Source organism: Puma concolor, chromosome A3 (genome assembly GCF_028749965.1).
Source record: "Puma concolor isolate L17-30 chromosome A3, mPumCon1.1.hap2, whole genome shotgun sequence".
Classification (NCBI taxonomy): Eukaryota; Metazoa; Chordata; class Mammalia; order Carnivora; family Felidae; genus Puma; species Puma concolor.
This window is the reverse complement of record NC_141669.1, coordinates 89,331,114-89,350,306: the sequence shown is the minus strand read 5'-3', so window position 1 is coordinate 89,350,306 and position 19,193 is coordinate 89,331,114. Positions and strand designations below refer to the sequence as shown.

Here is a 19,193-nt window from a genome sequence, read left to right as displayed (position 1 = left end):
ATGGATAAAGGACCTGAATGTGAGACAGGAAACCATCAAAACCTTAGAGGACAAAGCAGGAAAAGACCTCTCTGACCTCAGCCGTAGCAATTCCTTCCTTGACACATCTCCAAAGGCAAGGGAATTAAAAGCAAAAATGAACTACTGGGACCTTATGAAGATAAAAAGCTTCTGCACAGCAAAGGAACCAACAAAACTAAAAGGCAACCAACGGAATGGGAAAAGATATTTGCAAATGACATATCAGACAAAGGGCTAGTATCCAAAATCTATAAAGAGCTCACCAAACTCCACACCCGAAAAACAAATAACCCAGTGAAGAAATGGGCAGAAAACATGAATAGACACTTCTCTAAAGAAGACATCCGGATGGCCAACAGGCACATGAACAGATGCTCAACGTCGTCCCTCATCAGGGAAATACAAATCAAAACCACACTCAGATATCACCTCACACCAGTCAGAGAGGCCAAAATGAACAAATCAGGAGACTATAGATGCTGGAGAGGATGTGGAGAAATGGGAACCCTCTTGCACTGTTGGTGGGAATGCAAATTGGTACAGCCGCTCTGGAAAACAGTGTGGATGTTCCTCAAAAAATTAAAAATAGACCTACCCTATGACCCAGCAATAGCACTGCTAGGAATTTGCCCAAGGGATACAGGAGTACTGATGCATAGGGGCGCTTGTACCCCAATGTTTATAGCAGCACTCTCAATAGCCAAATTGTGGAAAGAGCCTAAATGTCCATCAACTGATGAATGGATAAAGAAATTGTGGTTTATATACACAATGGAGTACTACGTGGGAATGAGAAAGAATGAAATATGGCCCTTTATAGCAATGTGGATGGAACTGGAGAGTGTTATGCTAAGTAAAATGAGCCATACAGAGAAAGACAGATACCATATGTTTTCACTCTTATGTGGATCCTGAGAAACTTAACAGAAACCCATGGGGGAAAGGAAGAAAAAAAAAAAGAAAAGAGGTTAGAGTGGGAGAGCCAAAGTATAAGAGACTCTTATAAACTGAGAACAAACTGAGGGTTGATGGGGAGTGGGAGGGATGGGAGGGTCGGTGATGGGTATTGAGGAAGGCACCTTTTGGGATGAGCACTGGGTGTTGTATGGAAACCAATTTGACAATAAACTTCATATACTGAAAAAAAAAAAATTAAAACAGAACTACCCTATGACCAAGCGATTGCACTACTAGGTATTTATTCAAAGGATACAGGAATGCTGATTCAAAGAAGCACATGAATCTCAATGTTTATAACAGCACTATCAACAAGAGTCAAAATATGGAAATAGCCCAAATGTCCATCGACTGATGAATGGATAAAGATTATATCTATATATACAGATTATAACTATCTATCTATCTAATGGAATACTACTCAGTGATCTAAAAGAATGAAACCTTGCCATTTGCAACGATATGGATGAAACTAGAGTATATTATGCTAAGAGAATTACCAGTCAGAGAAAGATAAATATCGTTATGATTTCACTCATGTGTGGAATTTAAGAAACAAAACAGATGCGCATAGGGGAAGGAAAGGAAAAATAAGATAAAAACGAAAAGGCGGCAAACCATAAGAGACTGTTAAATACACAGATGAAACTAAGAGTTGCTGGAGGGGAGGTGGGGCAAGGGGTTGTGCTAAATAATGTGTACTAAGGAGGGCACTTGTTGAGATGGGCACTGGGCGTTGTGTATAAGTGATGAATCACTAAATTCTACTCCTAAAATCAATACTACACAGTATGTTAATTATTTTGGTAAGTTTTGAGAGTATGGGAATACTACTGGAAAATAATGAAGTTTATCTTTCTCATCTTTAGTTTAACAATAAGCACAATTACTGCCTCATGGCTTACACAAATGCAAGATCACAGAAATATACAGAGAACCAGTGTTATTACTACAGGATAAGCTTTATGTGCTCTACTTAACAAAGCTACTTTTTAAATGACTGTTCTAGGGGCACCTGGATGGCTCAGTTGGTTGAGTGTCCAACTTTGGCTCAGAGCATGATCTCACAGGTGGATAGCTGACAGATCAGAGCCTGGAATCTGCTTCGAATTCTGTGTTTCCCTCTCTCTGTATCCCTCTCTGGCTCGTGCTCTCTCCCTCTCTGTCTGTCTCTCTCTCAAAAATAAATAAAACATTAAAAAAAAAAAAAGAATGAAAGAAATGACTGTTCTAAAATGAGTATATCTTTTACCTTTTTCTATGTCTTTAAAAGACTGCTTGGTTATCTTGGAGGTACTAACCCCATAATCATTTTCAATTAAGTCTTCTTTTGCTTCTTTTTGCTTCAAATCTTGAAAAGAATCCAGTTCATCATCTAGGCTTTAAAAATAAAAAATTCTATCACAGCATTCTGGAAGTTTTCTACAGTATTTAAAAAAGATAAAAGTGCTTTCCAAATATTAACAGCACAAAAATTGAAAAAAAGTAACAAGTAAACATTTTAAAGTGGAAAACATAAAAATATGAAAAATAACAGCCAATGGTCTAAAAACTCACTACAAACATCTTTCTACATATTCAAATGGGCACAATTTAAAATAACATATACCTATAGAATGTTCTACAACTGCCAATCTCTTTCCTTTGATTCCTAATTTCTGTGAGGTCACTATAACAGGTAATGTCAGCTATAATTTTAGCTAAAAAAAATGTAATGTCTAACAGGAAGAAACCAAACCCTAAAGAATTTAAATAATGGACAGGTGACATAACTAGTAAGGTAAAGCAGAACTAGAATCTCAGGTGTTTTCTCCAAAAACATGATCTCAAAGTTGAAATTTCTAGAGCAGTGCTGTTCAAAGGAATATAAGTCAATCACATAAGATAATTTAAAATTCCCTAGTAGTCATACTAAAAACATAAAAAGACATAACATTTTAACTATGTATTATATTTAACCCAGTATATCTAAAAGATTATTAACATATAATCAATATAAAAATTATTAAGATATTTTGCATTCTTTATCCATCTTTGAAATCCGGTGTGTATTTTGTACTTACAGCATTTCAAGTACTCAATAGCCTCATGTGGCTTGTGGCTACTTGTGCTGGACAGTACTATAATTCCAGATTAGATAATAACTAGGGATTGTGAAAAAACTATCTAATGTTATAAAAACTTTCATAGTTCAAAGGCTTCAAATTATAACTGGAAATTATACCCAGATTATTTATAAAAACAAAAAATGACAAAACTATCAGTTAAATATAAGAAAATAATTTCCAGAAATTCATAATCTGAAAACAATTTTTTACTTTCCTTACTCTATATTCAATCTACCTCATGTCCAAATCTTAAATCTAGATTAACGATGCTACTTTGTGAATGCCAAATTAAACAGTAATAACAACAGTAATAGCACTTTGAGTGCTTTTCTATGTACTAAACACCGTTCTAAGTGCTTTATATGGATTAAATCATTTAAGCAGAGAAAGAAGCAATTATATAAAATATTCAAGCTCTCAAATATCAATTACATTAATATTATATGTATATTTTAGGCATAGTTAACTCTTCCTCTCCCCACAATTATCTCAACATTTCATTTTGTGTATGTATACATCTTTATGGTTTAACATTATTTCAAAATGTTGATACCCACAGCACTTTCTTCTGCCATGTATTTCTGGCTTTTAATAACACCTAAGTTAGAACTTTATTTCATCTTAGCTTCCACTGTTTTTATACTGATTTCACTCACACAGTACAATCTCCTCTACAAAACTATTTACCCCTCACAGACCAACAATCTATCATGCATATTTTGTAGTTACCAACTCACCAGACCGGTTTCTTCCATCTCTTTCTCTCAACTACCTAAAATAAAGCTTACCACCCTAGTAGACAATGAATGTGGTGTTAAACATCACTGCCCAACAAACCTGCATTCATTTTTATCCTACATCCTTTAAAAAAAAAAAGGAAAGAAAGAAAGAAAGGGAATATGGTGTTCATTTGGGTCCTGGATGAATAACCATAAAAATAACTTCACGTTTTGTACTGTGTAAATAACTTTCCATTATACTACCAAATGTAATGAACGCTAGGTTCATGCTTTTATAACAAAGATCTCAGTAAAAATAAATCAGTCTCTATAACCAGTCAGCAAGCTCCAGACTGCTTGTTACTTCCTCAAAAAAAAAAAAAAAAAAAGGCAAAGACATAAACAAACCACTCTTTAATCTCCCAGTTTTTTAGACACTGAGGGGATAGCAACAGTAAGGATTCAGGGTACTTTACCAATTCACATTTAACTGTTTGAATGAACTACAAAGTGGCATTGTGCAATGCTTTCTTTCATCGGAATAACATCTTAATGATGAACCAACTTTATCACCAGATGAGAAGATATCCAAATCATCTGTTAACAAAAGAGAAAAAAGCAGAGATTACTAAAATCAGATACTAATCTCATTCTAGGCTTCTAAGGTAAGATGGCAAAATTATCTAATGATTTCTTATGTGTATATCTCTGTAACGCAAACTTCAGAAAACAGGCATCAAGCCTTGTATTAATATGGCACTTTACTGATTACAAAATGCTCTTTCGTTTATTACCTTATTTGATCCTAGCAACAGCTAGCTTACTCTGAAGTAAGCAGAATTGGTGCCTTTAACCCTATTCTAATGGTGGTAAGTCTAAGGACCAGAGAAGTTAGTGAAGTTATCTAAGTAACAGAACCAGCAAGTGGAAAGATTAAAATTCAGAATTCAGCCTTCTTCCTACCTAATCATGATATTTCATCAGTCTCAAACATTAAACATTTTATTTTTTAATTTTATATATTTTAAACATTCAACATTTAACAGATTGTTAGCCTGTATCCAAATTCAGAGACTAAAAGGCAAAGAGAGCTTCTCTGATAAGAAATTTAGAATTTTTTTTTCCTTAAGGTTTTATTTTTAAGTAATCTCCACAGCCAATGTGAGGCTCAGACTTACAACCCCAAGATCGGGAGTCACATGCCCTACTGACTGAGCCAACCAGGAATCCCTATAAATATTTTTAAATGTATGCACCTTTGTCTAATATGCATTTTTACCCCATCAGAAATTAAATGAGCTATACTTTTTGTTACATTTTAGAAAGCTGGAAATTTTAGGCTAAATTTCAAACTAAAATACAATTTTAAGATATTTTTTAGATACTAGACTCAGTAATAACTGGGTCTTTTTTTTCACACTGAAGAAATGTTTCAAGAGTGTTTACAAAATTTCAAAATGAAATAAACTTGGAAAAAAATGAAATTCTCTAATCTACTCTGACAAAACTTTTAAAGATACTGTTTTTGTTGCAATCACCTCAAAATTCAACGATTGTACTTACTTGTAAAAACATCACCAAAGAAGTATCAACAAATCAAAAGACTAATGGTTAGTTATACATTACTTCCAGATTGCCACATAATGTTCCAATGCACCCAATCCCACAATATAATTATCTTTATCAAGTACATTTGATAAATTCTTCCAGTGCAACAATTATTATCTCAGTAACTTGGAAAGTCTATGCCTTAAAAAGAAAGCAGTTTTCTTTACCCCACATACTTTACCCAATTTCTAAAGGCAAAAAAAAAAAAAAAAAAAAAAAAAAATTGTAATTGAAACACCAAAAAAATTAATTCAATTAGATTTAAAGACATCTTACATTTACCCACAAAATCTTGGTTACTATTAGTTTGTTACCCGATTGAAGAAAGCTTAATATCACAAGATATCTGGCACTTAGTCTTAAATCTAAACATTTTTTTTTTAATGTTTTCTCTTAAATTAAATTTGTTAAAACCCCCAAGTATACAAAATACTCTATCAGCTTACCTGGGGAGGTTAGAGATCTTCTCTTCCACTTAGCCTGATCAAAATTTGAAAAATCATACTTAAAAAAAAAAGATATATTTAATTTGTATATTAAGAATCAATCTACAGTCTCAAAAAAGAGTTCCCCACCAATTATGTACTAAGTACAAGGGTTAATTACAAAGGTTACAGTGGACAAATCTTGTAGACACTACCTTAACCAACTGGTTAAAATTAATATCCGGAATAACAGGACAAAGCAACATTGCAAGTCTCCTAATGAACAAGTGCAACCCACACATCACTCCCTGTAGTATTCCTGCCAAAAATGCATAACCAGATAGTCACGAGGAACAGCCATCAGAGAAACTCCAGTTAAGGGACAGTCCAATACACAGTTATCCTGTACTCTTCAAAAATAGCAACATTAGGGATGCCTGGGTGGCTCAGTTGGTTGAGCAACCTACTCTTGATTTCCACTCAAGTCATGATCCCAGGGATCAAGCCTGGTGTTGGGCTCCACACTGAGCTTGGAGCCTGCTTAAGACTCTCCCTCTGCCCACTCTCTAGCTCCCGGTCTCTCTCACTAAAAAAATAAAATAAAATATCAACATTATAAAAGACATGGGCTTAAGAACCTGTTCCAGATTAAAACAAAACAAAACAAAAACAAAAAACAGACCAAATGCAATGCTCATCTTTAGACTGTATCTGCACCAGAGCGAAAAAAATGTATAAAGGACATTATTGAGATAATTGGTGAAATCTGAATACGAACTATATGTTACATATTATTGTATAAATGGTCAGCTTCCTCAATTTGTTACTGCAAATATAAGAGAATATTCTTATTCCTAGAAAATACATTTAAGTATTTATATTTGGGGGTAAAAGTGTCACAGCACCGGCAAATTATCCTTAGTTAAAAGGAAAAAAATGTGTGTAGGGAGTCAAAAATACGAAGATTAATAGTAACGCAAATGTGGCGAAATGTTAACCAATGGCAAATCCATGCGAAATGCTCAAGAGTTCCTTGTATATTCCTGCAACTTTAAATTTGGATTTTTTTTTCAAAATAGGAAAGTTTTTAAATAAATTAAAATCGCTTTTCGAACTCCGCTCAAGTCACTGTAAATAAAAGTTCAGATACACTTTCAACAGTGTCATGCTATGCCTGTAGTAACATAAACCTTCAAGAATTTACAGTGAAGAACTTTTTTATATAAAATGTGTTTTTCCCACATATGGTGCATCTGTGGCCACAAATGACTTCTGCCCCCGCAGCTACGTTTCGCTAACCCTGGTTCTGGCGGAGCTGCTCGAGCCCCGGAGAGTGGCTCCCTCCCCCAGGGTCCTTCTGAACAGCGGCCCCGAGGCCTCTGGCGCAGCTAGCTGCCCGGCAGGCCGCTTCACACCGGCAGAAACCGGCCCGCGGGCCCAGGGACAAGGCCGAGGAAAGGGCGAAGCCTCACCTCGGCGAGGTGCCTGGCCCCTAGTCCGTAGAGGCTTTTCAGACGCTCTACTACCAAATCCTGCCCCGGCGGCTTCACTACCCTCGGTTCCATGGTGCACCAAGTCCGCCGTTGTTTCCCCGGGAACAGCGTTCAAACCCACCGCGGCCGGACGCGCAGGGTCGAATCTCGCGCAACGGAACTGCGTCACGACGCTCGGCACGCTCCGCCTCTCGGGGGTCAACAGCTACGCCGAAGCGCTCGTAGTTCGACCCGTCCCGGGGCGCTTTCACTATGGTGGGACCCACGCTCCGCCGCAGGCGACAGCGACAGAGGCGCGCGTGTTAGGGCCCCTTGGTCTGGCTCTCTGTACTATGTTAAAAACGTCCTGGCGGTACAAATGTTTTTCCTGCCGAATATTTTAATGACTAATTCCTTCACCACTGTTATTTTGACTGATGGTGTTTTGTCTTCTCTTACAATTTTGTTAACTTAAGTTTTCCTCCCTCGTATCCAAGGCACCAAAAAAAGCAGGGTTGTTCACAGCAGTTACACCTTAGCTGATGTGGCCCCTCAAGAGAGGGAACTCAGGCTTGGCCTCAGGCACCACCCCCACCATGGCGTCAGGTAAGGAGATACAGCTTTCAGGGTGCCAGGATGGCTCAGTCAGTTAAGCATCCAACTCTGGATTTTGGCTCAGGTTATGATCTGGTGGTTTGAGTCTCTCATCAGGCTTTGCGTAGCCTGCTTGGGTTCTCGATGATGTTCAACAGCATGTCTGGACTAACAAATCCTAGATTCTCTGGATTATCTTTAGTTTTTTAAATGCCAAAGTTTTACAAGATCATCTTACTAAAGTATTATCTGAAAATTATTTAAACCAATACTCTCTGCCATCAAATATTAGTGTACAAATAATGAACATTTTTATATTCTATTTTAAGCAGATTTTTAATGGGACAATATAAAATCGAACCAGTTTGGGGGGGGGGGAGTACATCTTAGTGTGGATTTATACTGCATTAGCAATTAAATAAAGAGAAATCAGTCCTTTCTCATTAATGTCTCAAGCCACTTGTAAGCATTTTTGGAATACTAATTCTGGAAGTCAGTTTACATGTCATTTAATCAAATTTTTGGTCCAAGTATTATTAGCTTTTAAAGCTTAATACATTGTTTTAATGCTTTATGATAGCACAGTAAATAGTGTAAAACTGGTTTCTATAATCTCTAAAGCACACTTGCCTTCACTTGGAATTTATTCTAAAATGTCAAAGGGTTCCAGCTCAAAAACAACACACTTTATGTCAACTTATATTACTTACATAGGTCTCCAAAGAAGCCAGTTCTTAATATTAAATGTGCATATATGTCATCCATAGTTGTCTTTAAGGTCCAGGTTAAGTTCAACTGATACACTGGAGTAGGTTTATTTCCGTTATCTGGCTTTGTGGCCAAGTGAATTTAGTGATGGTATTTCATCACTCATTACTCACATACACACCACACATGACATCCCTTCCTCCTTTAGTGGTTGAACAAGTATTATGATAGCCTATTTCCAAATCCCCAAATAATGGAATAAACTCCCACTGTCTTTCACTAAACAAAATGAAATTATTTCACTGGGAAGAACACAGGAGGGTATAGGAAGGTCACTGTTGGTAACTGGAATACACAAAATTTTGTGCTCTAACTACATTCTTTGTAGTTCTATATTGAATAGGCTGATGAGAATACCTTTCCCCAACCCCCACCCCACCGCCTTTTAAGCAGTTTGCCTAACTTTTGTCATTAGCCAAAATAACATTTATTCCAATGGAATAAATTTGGAACATTTATTCCAAATAAATGTTCAGTGTGTATCAAACTTGAACAGAAATCACTTCCTTTGGGAGCTCTGGAGATTATATGGCAGTCTGAGTTTACAGAACTTTAACTGTCCTCCTCACTTTGGCTCTAGAATGAACAAACAACTAGATGCACAAGTAATAAATTTTTTAAATGTCATGGCTGTTAACAATTGTCACTTTATTTTTGCTACAAAATTCACCAGAGAAAAGTACTGCAACAATCTAGTATAAAGCAAATCTTTAACCAAAGAACATGGTATAGACCTTTTTAAAATAGTCATACTTTATCACAATAACTGCAAGGAAAAATTCAAGTTCTATCAGAACCAAGCTGCAGTTTGAGGTAGTAGAAAGATGACAGGAAAGTTAAAAAAAAAAATAAAATAAAATAAAAACTAAGGACATACTTAACTTGTTTAAAATGTAAAAATTAATTTAATACCTTTGAAAGGGCACAGGAAACTACATATCATTTTAAGAAAAGAAGGTACTCTACTTAAAAGTTAATTTAACTATACAGGAGGTGCAAGGATTATAGAAGAGCACTTTGGTTAAGTCTCTACCCTCTGTGGCTTTACCCATTCAAAAGTGAGCCTCAATGCATAAATGAGCACACCAACAGTTAAAATTACCAAATATATTTCAAATCTAAAATAAAAAGTATCCAAGTTGTGGTCCCTTATTCGAATGGTAAGTTTATCCATGCAGGAAGTCCAATATCTTAAAAGGTAAAATTAAATTGCATATATCATAATCCTTCAATAGTTTGAGAAGGTCTATTGCTTTTAACAAGATTAATATTATTCCATTTTAATACAGATATGTCAGGAGTACATAAACACAAGTACACCTGATTTACACCAGTGTTTAAACTTTTATTTCACACCATGCAAGGTCAATTATAACACATTAAAAAGTGACAACAGCTATAAGCTGCAATTTTACATTTGTACACTGGAAACGTCCATTTTCAAAAGCTGAACATAATTACCATATTGTCATAACAGCTAAGCTTCAATTCAACTGTTTATACAGGTAAAACTTACTATGAAAAACAATGATTTTATATCTGTCCACATTCTGTGATACTAATTCTTCGACTAACAGACCCTTTAGGAGAGCCAAATGATTCGATCTTTTTCACAGTATCCATGCCATCCTTAACAAACCCAAATACTACATGCTTGAAGTCCAAATGTTCTGCTTTTTTCAGTGTTATATAAAATTGAGAATTATTGGTGTTCTGGCCTCGATTGGCCATTGATAGTAAGCCAGGCCCAGTATGTCTGACATCAAAATTTTCATCTTCAAATTTATCTCCATAGATGGACCGTCCTCCTGTACCATCATGTTTGGTGATATCTCCCCCCTGAAAAAACATCTCAGTTAATAGGAATCCTGAATAAAATATTAAAATACACACAGAACTACCACTACAGGATAAATTCTAAACACCCAACTTCTTTGAGAATGTGGTTTGAAAACTAAGAAACATAGTTCTTAAAAATAAGAAAATTTTGAAAGACAAAAATGAAAATGTCTTTTTTCCATCCTCAATTTCCAGCAGGTTTCAAGATATTAGAAATTTGAACTACTTCAGGTTGAAAGTTTTTGTGGGGACAGGAAATTGGGTGGTGACAACAACTAATGTACAGAAAAGCTAAAGAAATCTTAAAAAACTTAAGAGAAACACTCAAATTTCCTAAGTTAGTGTGGTTCCCTTTTCTAGACTTCAGTTGTGACATACAATTAAATACTTACTTGGCAAACAAAATCTGGAATTACTCTGTGAAAAATGGAGTTTTTGAAGCCAAAGCCTTTCTCTCCAGTGCAGAGTGCTCTGAAGTTCTCGGCAGTATGAGGAACAATGTTTGAAAATAACTCCATGGTTATACGTCCAAGGGGTTCATCATCTGCACAAACATCAAAAAACACCACAGGATTTGTCTCCTTCGATAACTCTGCTGTCAGTGATACTTGTCCTTTCTGGAGTTTCAATAAATTCTGTTGACATTCTTCAAATTTTTTCTTAAAAGACTCAGCCATTTCTTTAGTTTTAAATCTCACTGCAAGCTGCTCCACTTTGGCTTCTCCATCTGTTCAACAACAACAAAACAAAACAGTGACCTTAATGTTAAAATCACTGTTACAATTGTCTTATATATTTTTTATGTATTTTTAAAAAGTTCAAAAAGTGGGGGCACCTGGGTGGACCAGTCGGTTAAACTTCCGACTCCTGGTTTCAGCTCAGGTCATGATTTCACGGTTCGTTGAGTTCGAGCCGCACTTCAGGCTCCACACTATCAGTGGGGAACCTGCTTGGGATTCTCTCTCTCCCTCTCTCTCTGCCCCCCACCCGCTTGTGCTTTCCCTCTCTCAAAATAAACTTAAAAAAAAAAAAAAATTCAAAAAGTGAGAAGTAGCATTGAATGTACTCACCAGCATAATCTGAGGCAGTCCAAACTAAAGCATTGTTTGAAACATTCAAGGGTTTTAATTCCATTGTTTTGGTGATAACATGGTTTGCACACACTTTAAAAACCTGGTCTCTTCTCATTAGGATCCGATAGTAATTCTTCATTGTATGCCACAGTATCTTTATATCTCCAACACCTCGCTCCTTCCACTGACTAACATCTCGATCCCATCTATAAAGTTTGGCTCTCTCTTTAAATAAAATTTCTTCATCTTCTTCTCCAGATTTTACTTCTACCTATGGCAGTAGATAAATAAGCTCCTGCTTTTGACATATTCCATGACAAATTCCAAACATCCAAATTCCTCATGACATTGTCTTTGTAATGACATTAACAGAATTTGAACTATAGTATCAAGATAAATAGTAATATCCAAGGGCTACGAATACATCTGATTTGGATGGAGCAGTAAAGACCTGATTTGTCATTGAACATTTTTCCCTTATGTAGTATTCTTCCTCCTTCTGGAAAGTAATACATTCTTTTATAGGACAGTAAAGGTTTCAAAAAGTATTCTTCAAAAGAAATATTAACCATTGTGGTTGAAAACTGACCAAGTAATTTGCCTAAAACAACATTCCTGTCCAGAAAATGTGGTTTACTTTTTATTGAAAGGATTTTTGCCAAGTATGAGATTGGATACTTTTTTACCACCTGAATTTTGTTATGAAAACAAATGTGATATTCTAAAGACCTATGAAAAAATTTAGTTCTTTCCAACAGGTTCATGTAGGATTTACATATATATATATATATAAAATACGTAATAAAGAGCTTCCATTTGAAATTGTAAATATTCTGAAGAAATGTAAACAAAGCTAGTTCTGTAAGTCAAAGCTAGGCTATGTCAAGTTTTAAACTTAAAATGTGACATTGTTAGTAAGAGTTCCATTCTTTAATATTTACCTCTGGTAATGACACTATTGGTTCAAAATGGATATCTTCATTGTGAACTACTTCTTCATCACTACCATCTTCATCTTCACCAACTTTACTGGTTGACTGTGTTCCGAACACAGCTGCTCCAGTATTTGCCCACTGGAAATTTTTATCTGATGAATAAATTAGGATATTTAAATAGTGGCATCTAATTTTATAAGCTTTTAACCCCCCATCCCATTACTTTATCAATCCCTATAATTTCTAATGATATGACATATACTTTTAGTAAACATGGTGCAAATTATTCTAGCAAGTTCAACTCCGGGAGCGAGCACACTGTACCTTTAGTACTGTTTGTGCTTTGAGATACAAAGATAAGATCATCGAGCTTTCGGAAAATTTGATACTAAACTACAAAAGAACTTTCAGTAATGAAGTAGTGTTTTAAAAGTACATACCTTGGAATTTTGAACACTTAGCTCAGCTCCAAAGGTAGGTTATTTCATAGAACATTTTATCAAATTAGAAAAGTAACTTTTGAATCTAAAAATATCCTCTCAGAGGCCAAATTTGCTACTTCCAAAGTAGCCAAAGCAGCATAAACACATGTTTATAAACTTCTCTACCTCAACTTCTCCCTGAAGTAACTAGAGTTGCAGCTTAGATTTCTTGGCCAGGTGATAGATGGTAGCACTGGGAGAAGCTCATGGACTCCCAACTAGCCTGTTGGGGCTGACGACCTCCCTGGTTCCCATGCAGAGAAAAAAAAGAACGTTACTCTCCCTCACACTTTGGAGTAGATGAAAATGACTTCTTCATCCCCATCTCAACCGAGATGGCTTAGCCTACCTTAGAGGAAAGAAACACCTCTTAACACTTCATTGCTTGCTGATAAAATCGTGTTAGAAAACTCTATATCCAGTACTAGAAATGTTTAAGAAAGCAAAAATATCACACATCGTTTAAAAAGTAACTCAGGGGGCGCCTGGGTGGCGCAGTCGGTTAAGCGTCCGACTTCAGCCAGGTCACGATCTCGCGGTCCGTGAGTTCGAGCCCCGCGTCGGGCTCTGGGCTGATGGCTCGGAGCCTGGAGCCTGTTTCCGATTCTGTGTCTCCCTCTCTCTCTGCCCCTCCCCCGTTCATGCTCTGTCTCTCTCTGTCCCAAAAATAAATAAACATTGAAAAAAAAAAAAAATTAAAAAAAAAAAAATAAATAAAAAGTAACTCAGCACCTTGAAGAAAGCACAAAATAAGTATCTATAACAATAACTCTAAGCCCAACTTAATGGGGAGAAAAAAAACTTGAATATTGCAAAAGAATGCTCTGAAAACTAGAAAAGCACAACCTCAGGTTGTGTGGAGGCTTTCTCAGAATAATAACCAAAGATCTAGGATGATACATAGGTTTGGGGCTCAAAAATAACTGGTTCAGGAACTCCCAAGCAGAGAAAAAGGCTTAATTACCCCAAAAACCCTTGAGAGGTATGGGAGAAAATTTCAAAATTCCTCTAAAGCAATGGTTCCTAGTGTTGGGTACATTATTAGAATCACACAGGAGCTTTTGTAAAATACCAATGCCAAAGCCCAATATAACAGGCATTTATAAAAGAAAAGATCTCCCAGGAAATTCGAGTATGAAGTCAAAAATTGAAAACCACTGATCTGAAGGGACCAGGAGGAAGAATTTTACAGAAAATAGTATGAAGATATGCATGTCAATAATCAGTATTAATTTCACAGTAACAGTTCTAGGTAATAGTACCTAGGAGGCTTCCACTGTTTCCAGGCTTAATGAAAACATTACAAAATCTGAAGGAAATATGATAAAATAGTGATCACTGACAAAGACAGGGAATCTCTAAATAGGAACTTATTATTCCCTTAGTTTCCATATTAAATATTACACAACAGACAGAATGATTGATAGACCTATGTGAATAGAACTTCTGGAAGAAAATGAATTAAAAAAAAAAAAAGGCAACAACACAAAATGAACAGATTTTTTTAAAAAAGGAATCACCACATTTGCAAGAGAAGAGAAAAAAAGATTCCTCTGAGCTTGAAAACAACCAAAACAAAAAGTTTAAGATCAGAGGGGCACCTGGGTTGGCTCAGTCAGTTAAGCATCCGACACTGGCTCAGGTCGTGATCTCATGGTTTTCTGGGTTTGAGCCCCACATCGGGCTCTGTGCTGACAGCTCAGAGCCTGGAGCCTGCTTTGGATTCTGTGTCTCCCTCTATGTCTGACCTTCCCCCCACTCATGTGCTCTCACTCTCTCTCTCTCTCAAAAATAAACATTTAAATAAAAAGTTTAAGATGAGAAAGGTCCATGCAATGCCAGAAACAAGTAAAAAAAAAAAAAAAATGATGCCCACATTCTGGTGAAATTTATGACCTCTTAAAAAAACATAACTTAGGGGCACCTGGGTGGCTCAGTCGATTAAGCTTCCAACTTCATCTCAGGTCATGATCTCACAATCTGTGGGTTCGAGCTCTGTGTTGGGCTCTGTGCTGACAGCTCAGAGACTGGAGCCTGCTTCAGATTCTGTCTCCCTCTCTCTCTGCCCCTGCCCTACTCACACTCTGTTTCTCTCTCTCAAAAATAAACATTAAAAAAATTAAAAAAAAAAACAACTAATACCTTAAAGTGACAAAAAAATCTAAAAATAAATCAAAACCACACAAAAAAGGAGAACTGATAAAACCAAAAGCTGCTTCTTTGAAAAGACAGCATAAATTCCTGTCAGATCTAAGAACAAAACAAAGTAAGAAATGCAGTTTAACAAAGAGCTTGGTGAATAATCTCACTGAAAAAATGACAAGTGGTGGTGAGGAGTAAATGTCATGAGGTCTGAGCCTTGCCTATTTTACACTTTACTGTATAGTCCAGACAAGAGTACTTTGAAAGGTACACTGAATTACAAGCAACCTAACACATCAATTTTTATTTAACACTTTTTTTGTGGATAATTGTATCCACTATACTGTGTATTATCCTATGACTTCAGGCTACTATACATTAAAACAAAAATAACAAAATTTGACATCAGTAAAGTTATGAATTCCAACACAACATGACGGTAATTTCCAAAAGTTTTATATGTGTTTCCATTGAGTGGTGAATGCTGTAAACCAGTGTAAGCATGAGAGAGGAAAGAATGCTATTCTGCATAACTAAAGGTATTTGAAAAAAAAAAATGCTATTCTGAACTAGATAAATCACGTAAGTATATATCTTCAGTAAAATTCATTTACAAATCAAATCAAGTATCTTGTTTAAGAACAATTTAGGTGATACTATAATCATATATGTAAAAGACATTATAAGAATGAGAAAATAATATGCCAATAAACTCTAAACAATCAAGAAATGTATTATCTTCTGCAAATGATACCAATATGGACTAAAAATAGAAAAACCATGGAAAAAAGATGGGAGACCCCCACCAATTATAAATTTATCACAATAAATTAGCACAACCCTTATATTCAAATCTGATTAAGGAAAATGGAAAAATAGAAAACTATAAAATCACCTCCTTAAAAAATACAGATGCACAAATCTTAAAATATTAAACAAACCAAACCTAAAAGTATAATTAAAAGAACAATGCACCAAAATCAAGGTAATTCCAAAACTGGAAAAGTGGATCTACATTTCAGAATGGGGAAGACTATCAACAGAATTTATACTGATTAAGAAAAAATTCTTAACGGTTATATTAATAAATGTCTAAAGTAATAGTAAAATATAGAGCCTTTCCTATTAAAACACTAAACAAACTGGAGGGTGTAGAAGAGGGAAGAAATGTCCATCTTAGTTACAATACTGTGGCAAAGAACTAGGTCTTTCAGTTGTGCTTGATTCTATAACATGACCATTAAAATCTCTCCTCCTGATCTTACCTTTAGAACCAAAAGCAAAATCCCCAGAATTACTGGAAGCCAAGTCTGCAAATGACAGCCCTGTGGTACTTCCAAATCCAAATGAAACTGTTTTGCTTTCCACTGGCAAAAGGAAAAGAATAATTTAATATTTCATTTAATATATACTGAATATCAAAGCTTTTCCCAGAACCCAGAGAGAATGGGGATAGACATTCTATACTCCCAAGAGGGTCGGGTGTGGGGTGTGCAACATTTGTCTTCTGGTTATTTCTCTAAAAAAAGTTACAGGGGCACCTCGGTGGCTCAGTCAGTTAAGCATCTGACTTCAGCTCAGGTCATGATCTCGCGGTCCGTGAGTTCGAGCCCCGCGTCGGGCTCTGTGCTGACAGCTCAGAGCCTGGAGCCTGTTTCAGATTCTGTGTCTCCCTCTCTCTCTGACCCTCCCTCATTCATGTTGTCTCTCCCTGTCTCAAAAATAAATGTTAAAAAAAAAAAATTTTTTTTTAAATTTAAAAAAGTTACAAAATACACCCAATTCTGAATTATTTCAGTATTATTAAGTTTACAGGTACTATTCTCATTGAACGCTACACCAAAAACATGACAAAAATCTTTTTAAAAAAACAAGACGTAGATCTATACTAAGCTAGATAATAGAACCATACAGTTTCTTCTTTATAGTCTTCTGTAATCTAAAACTAACATTCATTCACACATGGGGTTTTAGGAATGATCTGCATAAAGAATGTTTGTGTTCTCTATGCTAAATACTAAGCTCACAAAAAATGCATGTCTTATTTATTTTTGGTCACCAGGAGTGTGGGGATCTTAATTCCGACAATGTGCAGCTACATGATCTCTTGAACTCCTAAGCCTTACTTTCATCATCTGAAAACATGAAATTTTAGGTCTGATCAAAATGAATGAAATCTTGCCATTTGTAATGATGTGTATGGAGCTAGGGTGTATTATACAAAGCAAAATAAGTCAATGAGAGAAAGACAAATACCATATGATTTCACTCATATGTGGTTAAAGAAACAAAACAGATGATCATAGGGGAAGGGGAAAAACAAAGAGACAGAGAAAGGAAGGTAAACCATAAGAGACTCTTCACTACAGGGAACTGAGTGTTGATGGAGGGGATGTGGGCAGGGGATGAGTGAGCTAAATGGGTGAAGGGTACTAAGGAGGGCACTTGCAATGAGCACTGGGTATTATATGTTAAGTGATAAATCACTAAATTCTACTCCTGGAATCAACATTACACTATAGGTTAGCCGACTGGAATTTAAATAAAAATTTGAAACAAACAAAAAAAAAATAGTAAGAAACGATTTTAGGTCTGCAGTTACTTCCTCTTCTAGAATATGAAGACTCTCAGGTGTCTATAAATCTAGTAATTGTACATTATTCAAGACTATTTCTGAAATACATTAGGTAATACAGATAAGCAATTATAAAAGAATAGAATTTTAAAAGATTCCCCTCTTCTAAAATCAATGGAAATAAAAAAACGAGGAAAGCATATCAAACATGAGTAACTATAACTGATTAATATAATGTAACAGGTAGAGCAAAATACATTTAAGTATCATAAAAACTTAACAACCCTACTGTACTATCTACAATTACTTCATACATAAATTTTAATATACTTCCGTGATAATATAATTCAAACAATATTCAAATGAAATGATTATCACAAAGAAAATTTCGATGTAAGCAAACTACTGTCATTTATTTTCAGGTAGATAGGTCAGAGTCACAATGCTTCATACTCCTTAATAACTACAACCCTAACAATAAAAATACATGTTTATTATCTTTGTTGGCAAGGCAGTATGATTTTCTGGTTATTATCAGAAATATCTCATGCACCTTTGTACATCTCAAAATTTGTTTTAAGGGAAAAGAGATTTTTGGACTGACATTTAAAAGCCTATTCTCTCGGGGCGCCTGGGTGGCGCAGTCGGTTAAGCGTCCGACTTCAGCCAGGTCACGATCTTGCGGTCCGTGAGTTCGAGCCCCGCATCAGGCTCTGGGCTGATGGCTCGGAGACTGGAGCCTGTTTCTGATTCTGTGTCTCCCTCTCTCTCTGCCCCTCCCCCGTTCATGCTCTGTCTCTCTCTGTTCCAAAAATAAATAAACGTTGAAAAAAAAAATTAAAAAAAAAATAAATAAAAGCCTATTCTCTCAAACATACAGATGCACCTTATGCAATGCATGCCCTAGAAGGTTTTTGTAAACATTTTATCAAATTTTACCTTGGCTTGTAGAATCTGCATCGTTTTCCTTTCTAGTAGACAAATCTACAGGTTTGTCCACAGTTCCAGAAGAAATTGGTGGTGAACTAATAGATTCAGTAATAAAATCAGGTTCTTCAGATTTACATAAAAATGGTACAGTCACTTTAGTCCCACCAGTATACACACTGTCTGCCAGGCTACTTATTTCCTCATTTTGGGATTTCTGCAAAGAGGAAGTAACAAATAACAATGCCATTAAATACTGACTGACAAAAAGAATCACATACCCTATTTTTTTTTTTAAGTTTTTATTTGTTTATTTTGAAAGAGAGTGAGAGAGTGTGCATGCATGAGCAGGGGAGGGCCAGAGAGAGAGGAAGAGAGAGAATCCCAAGCAAGCTCCCTAATCAGCATACAGCCCCACACAGGGCTCAATCCCCTGACTGTGAGATCATGACCTAAGCCACTATCAAGAGTCAGACCCGTAACTGACTGTGCCAACCAGGCACACCCATGCCCTATTTTGAAAGAAACTGAGGACTTGGGAGTTCTGC

At 35.9% G+C, this 19,193-nt stretch overlaps 2 protein-coding genes across 8 annotated transcripts in view; both read right to left on the bottom strand.

The window, feature by feature from the left end:
- The window catches only part of CCDC138 (coiled-coil domain containing 138), a 147,580-nt gene extending 139,380 nt beyond the window's left edge, over window positions 1-8,200 (bottom strand). For 3 of the 6 annotated variants that reach the window (XM_086701486.1, XM_086701489.1, XM_086701487.1), the window contains exons 1-4: window positions 7,311-8,198; window positions 5,860-5,917; window positions 4,282-4,402; window positions 2,231-2,358 (exon numbers count right to left, since the gene is read on the bottom strand). In XM_086701486.1, coding sequence (XP_086557612.1) covers window positions 2,231-2,358; window positions 4,282-4,402; window positions 5,860-5,917; window positions 7,311-7,403 — 400 coding nt within the window. In that variant the 5' untranslated portion in view covers window positions 7,404-8,198. Of the gene's footprint in view, window positions 1-2,230; window positions 2,359-4,281; window positions 4,403-5,859; window positions 5,918-7,283 lie in introns of all 6 variants that reach the window. The other 3 variants (XM_086701490.1, XM_086701491.1, XM_086701488.1) reach the window with 3 other exon arrangements.
- Window positions 8,201-9,281: 1,081 nt separating this feature from the next.
- LOC112868976 (E3 SUMO-protein ligase RanBP2) overlaps window positions 9,282-19,193 on the bottom strand; it is an 82,704-nt gene continuing 72,792 nt past the window's right edge. For both annotated transcript variants that reach the window (XM_086701483.1, XM_086701484.1), the window contains 6 exons: window positions 18,658-18,862; window positions 16,409-16,510; window positions 12,526-12,671; window positions 11,582-11,855; window positions 10,904-11,238; window positions 9,282-10,511 (listed from right to left, as the gene is read on the bottom strand). In XM_086701483.1, the coding sequence (XP_086557609.1) occupies window positions 10,206-10,511; window positions 10,904-11,238; window positions 11,582-11,855; window positions 12,526-12,671; window positions 16,409-16,510; window positions 18,658-18,862 (1,368 nt within the window). In that variant the 3' untranslated portion in view covers window positions 9,282-10,205. The remainder of the gene's footprint in view (window positions 10,512-10,903; window positions 11,239-11,581; window positions 11,856-12,525; window positions 12,672-16,408; window positions 16,511-18,657; window positions 18,863-19,193) is intronic.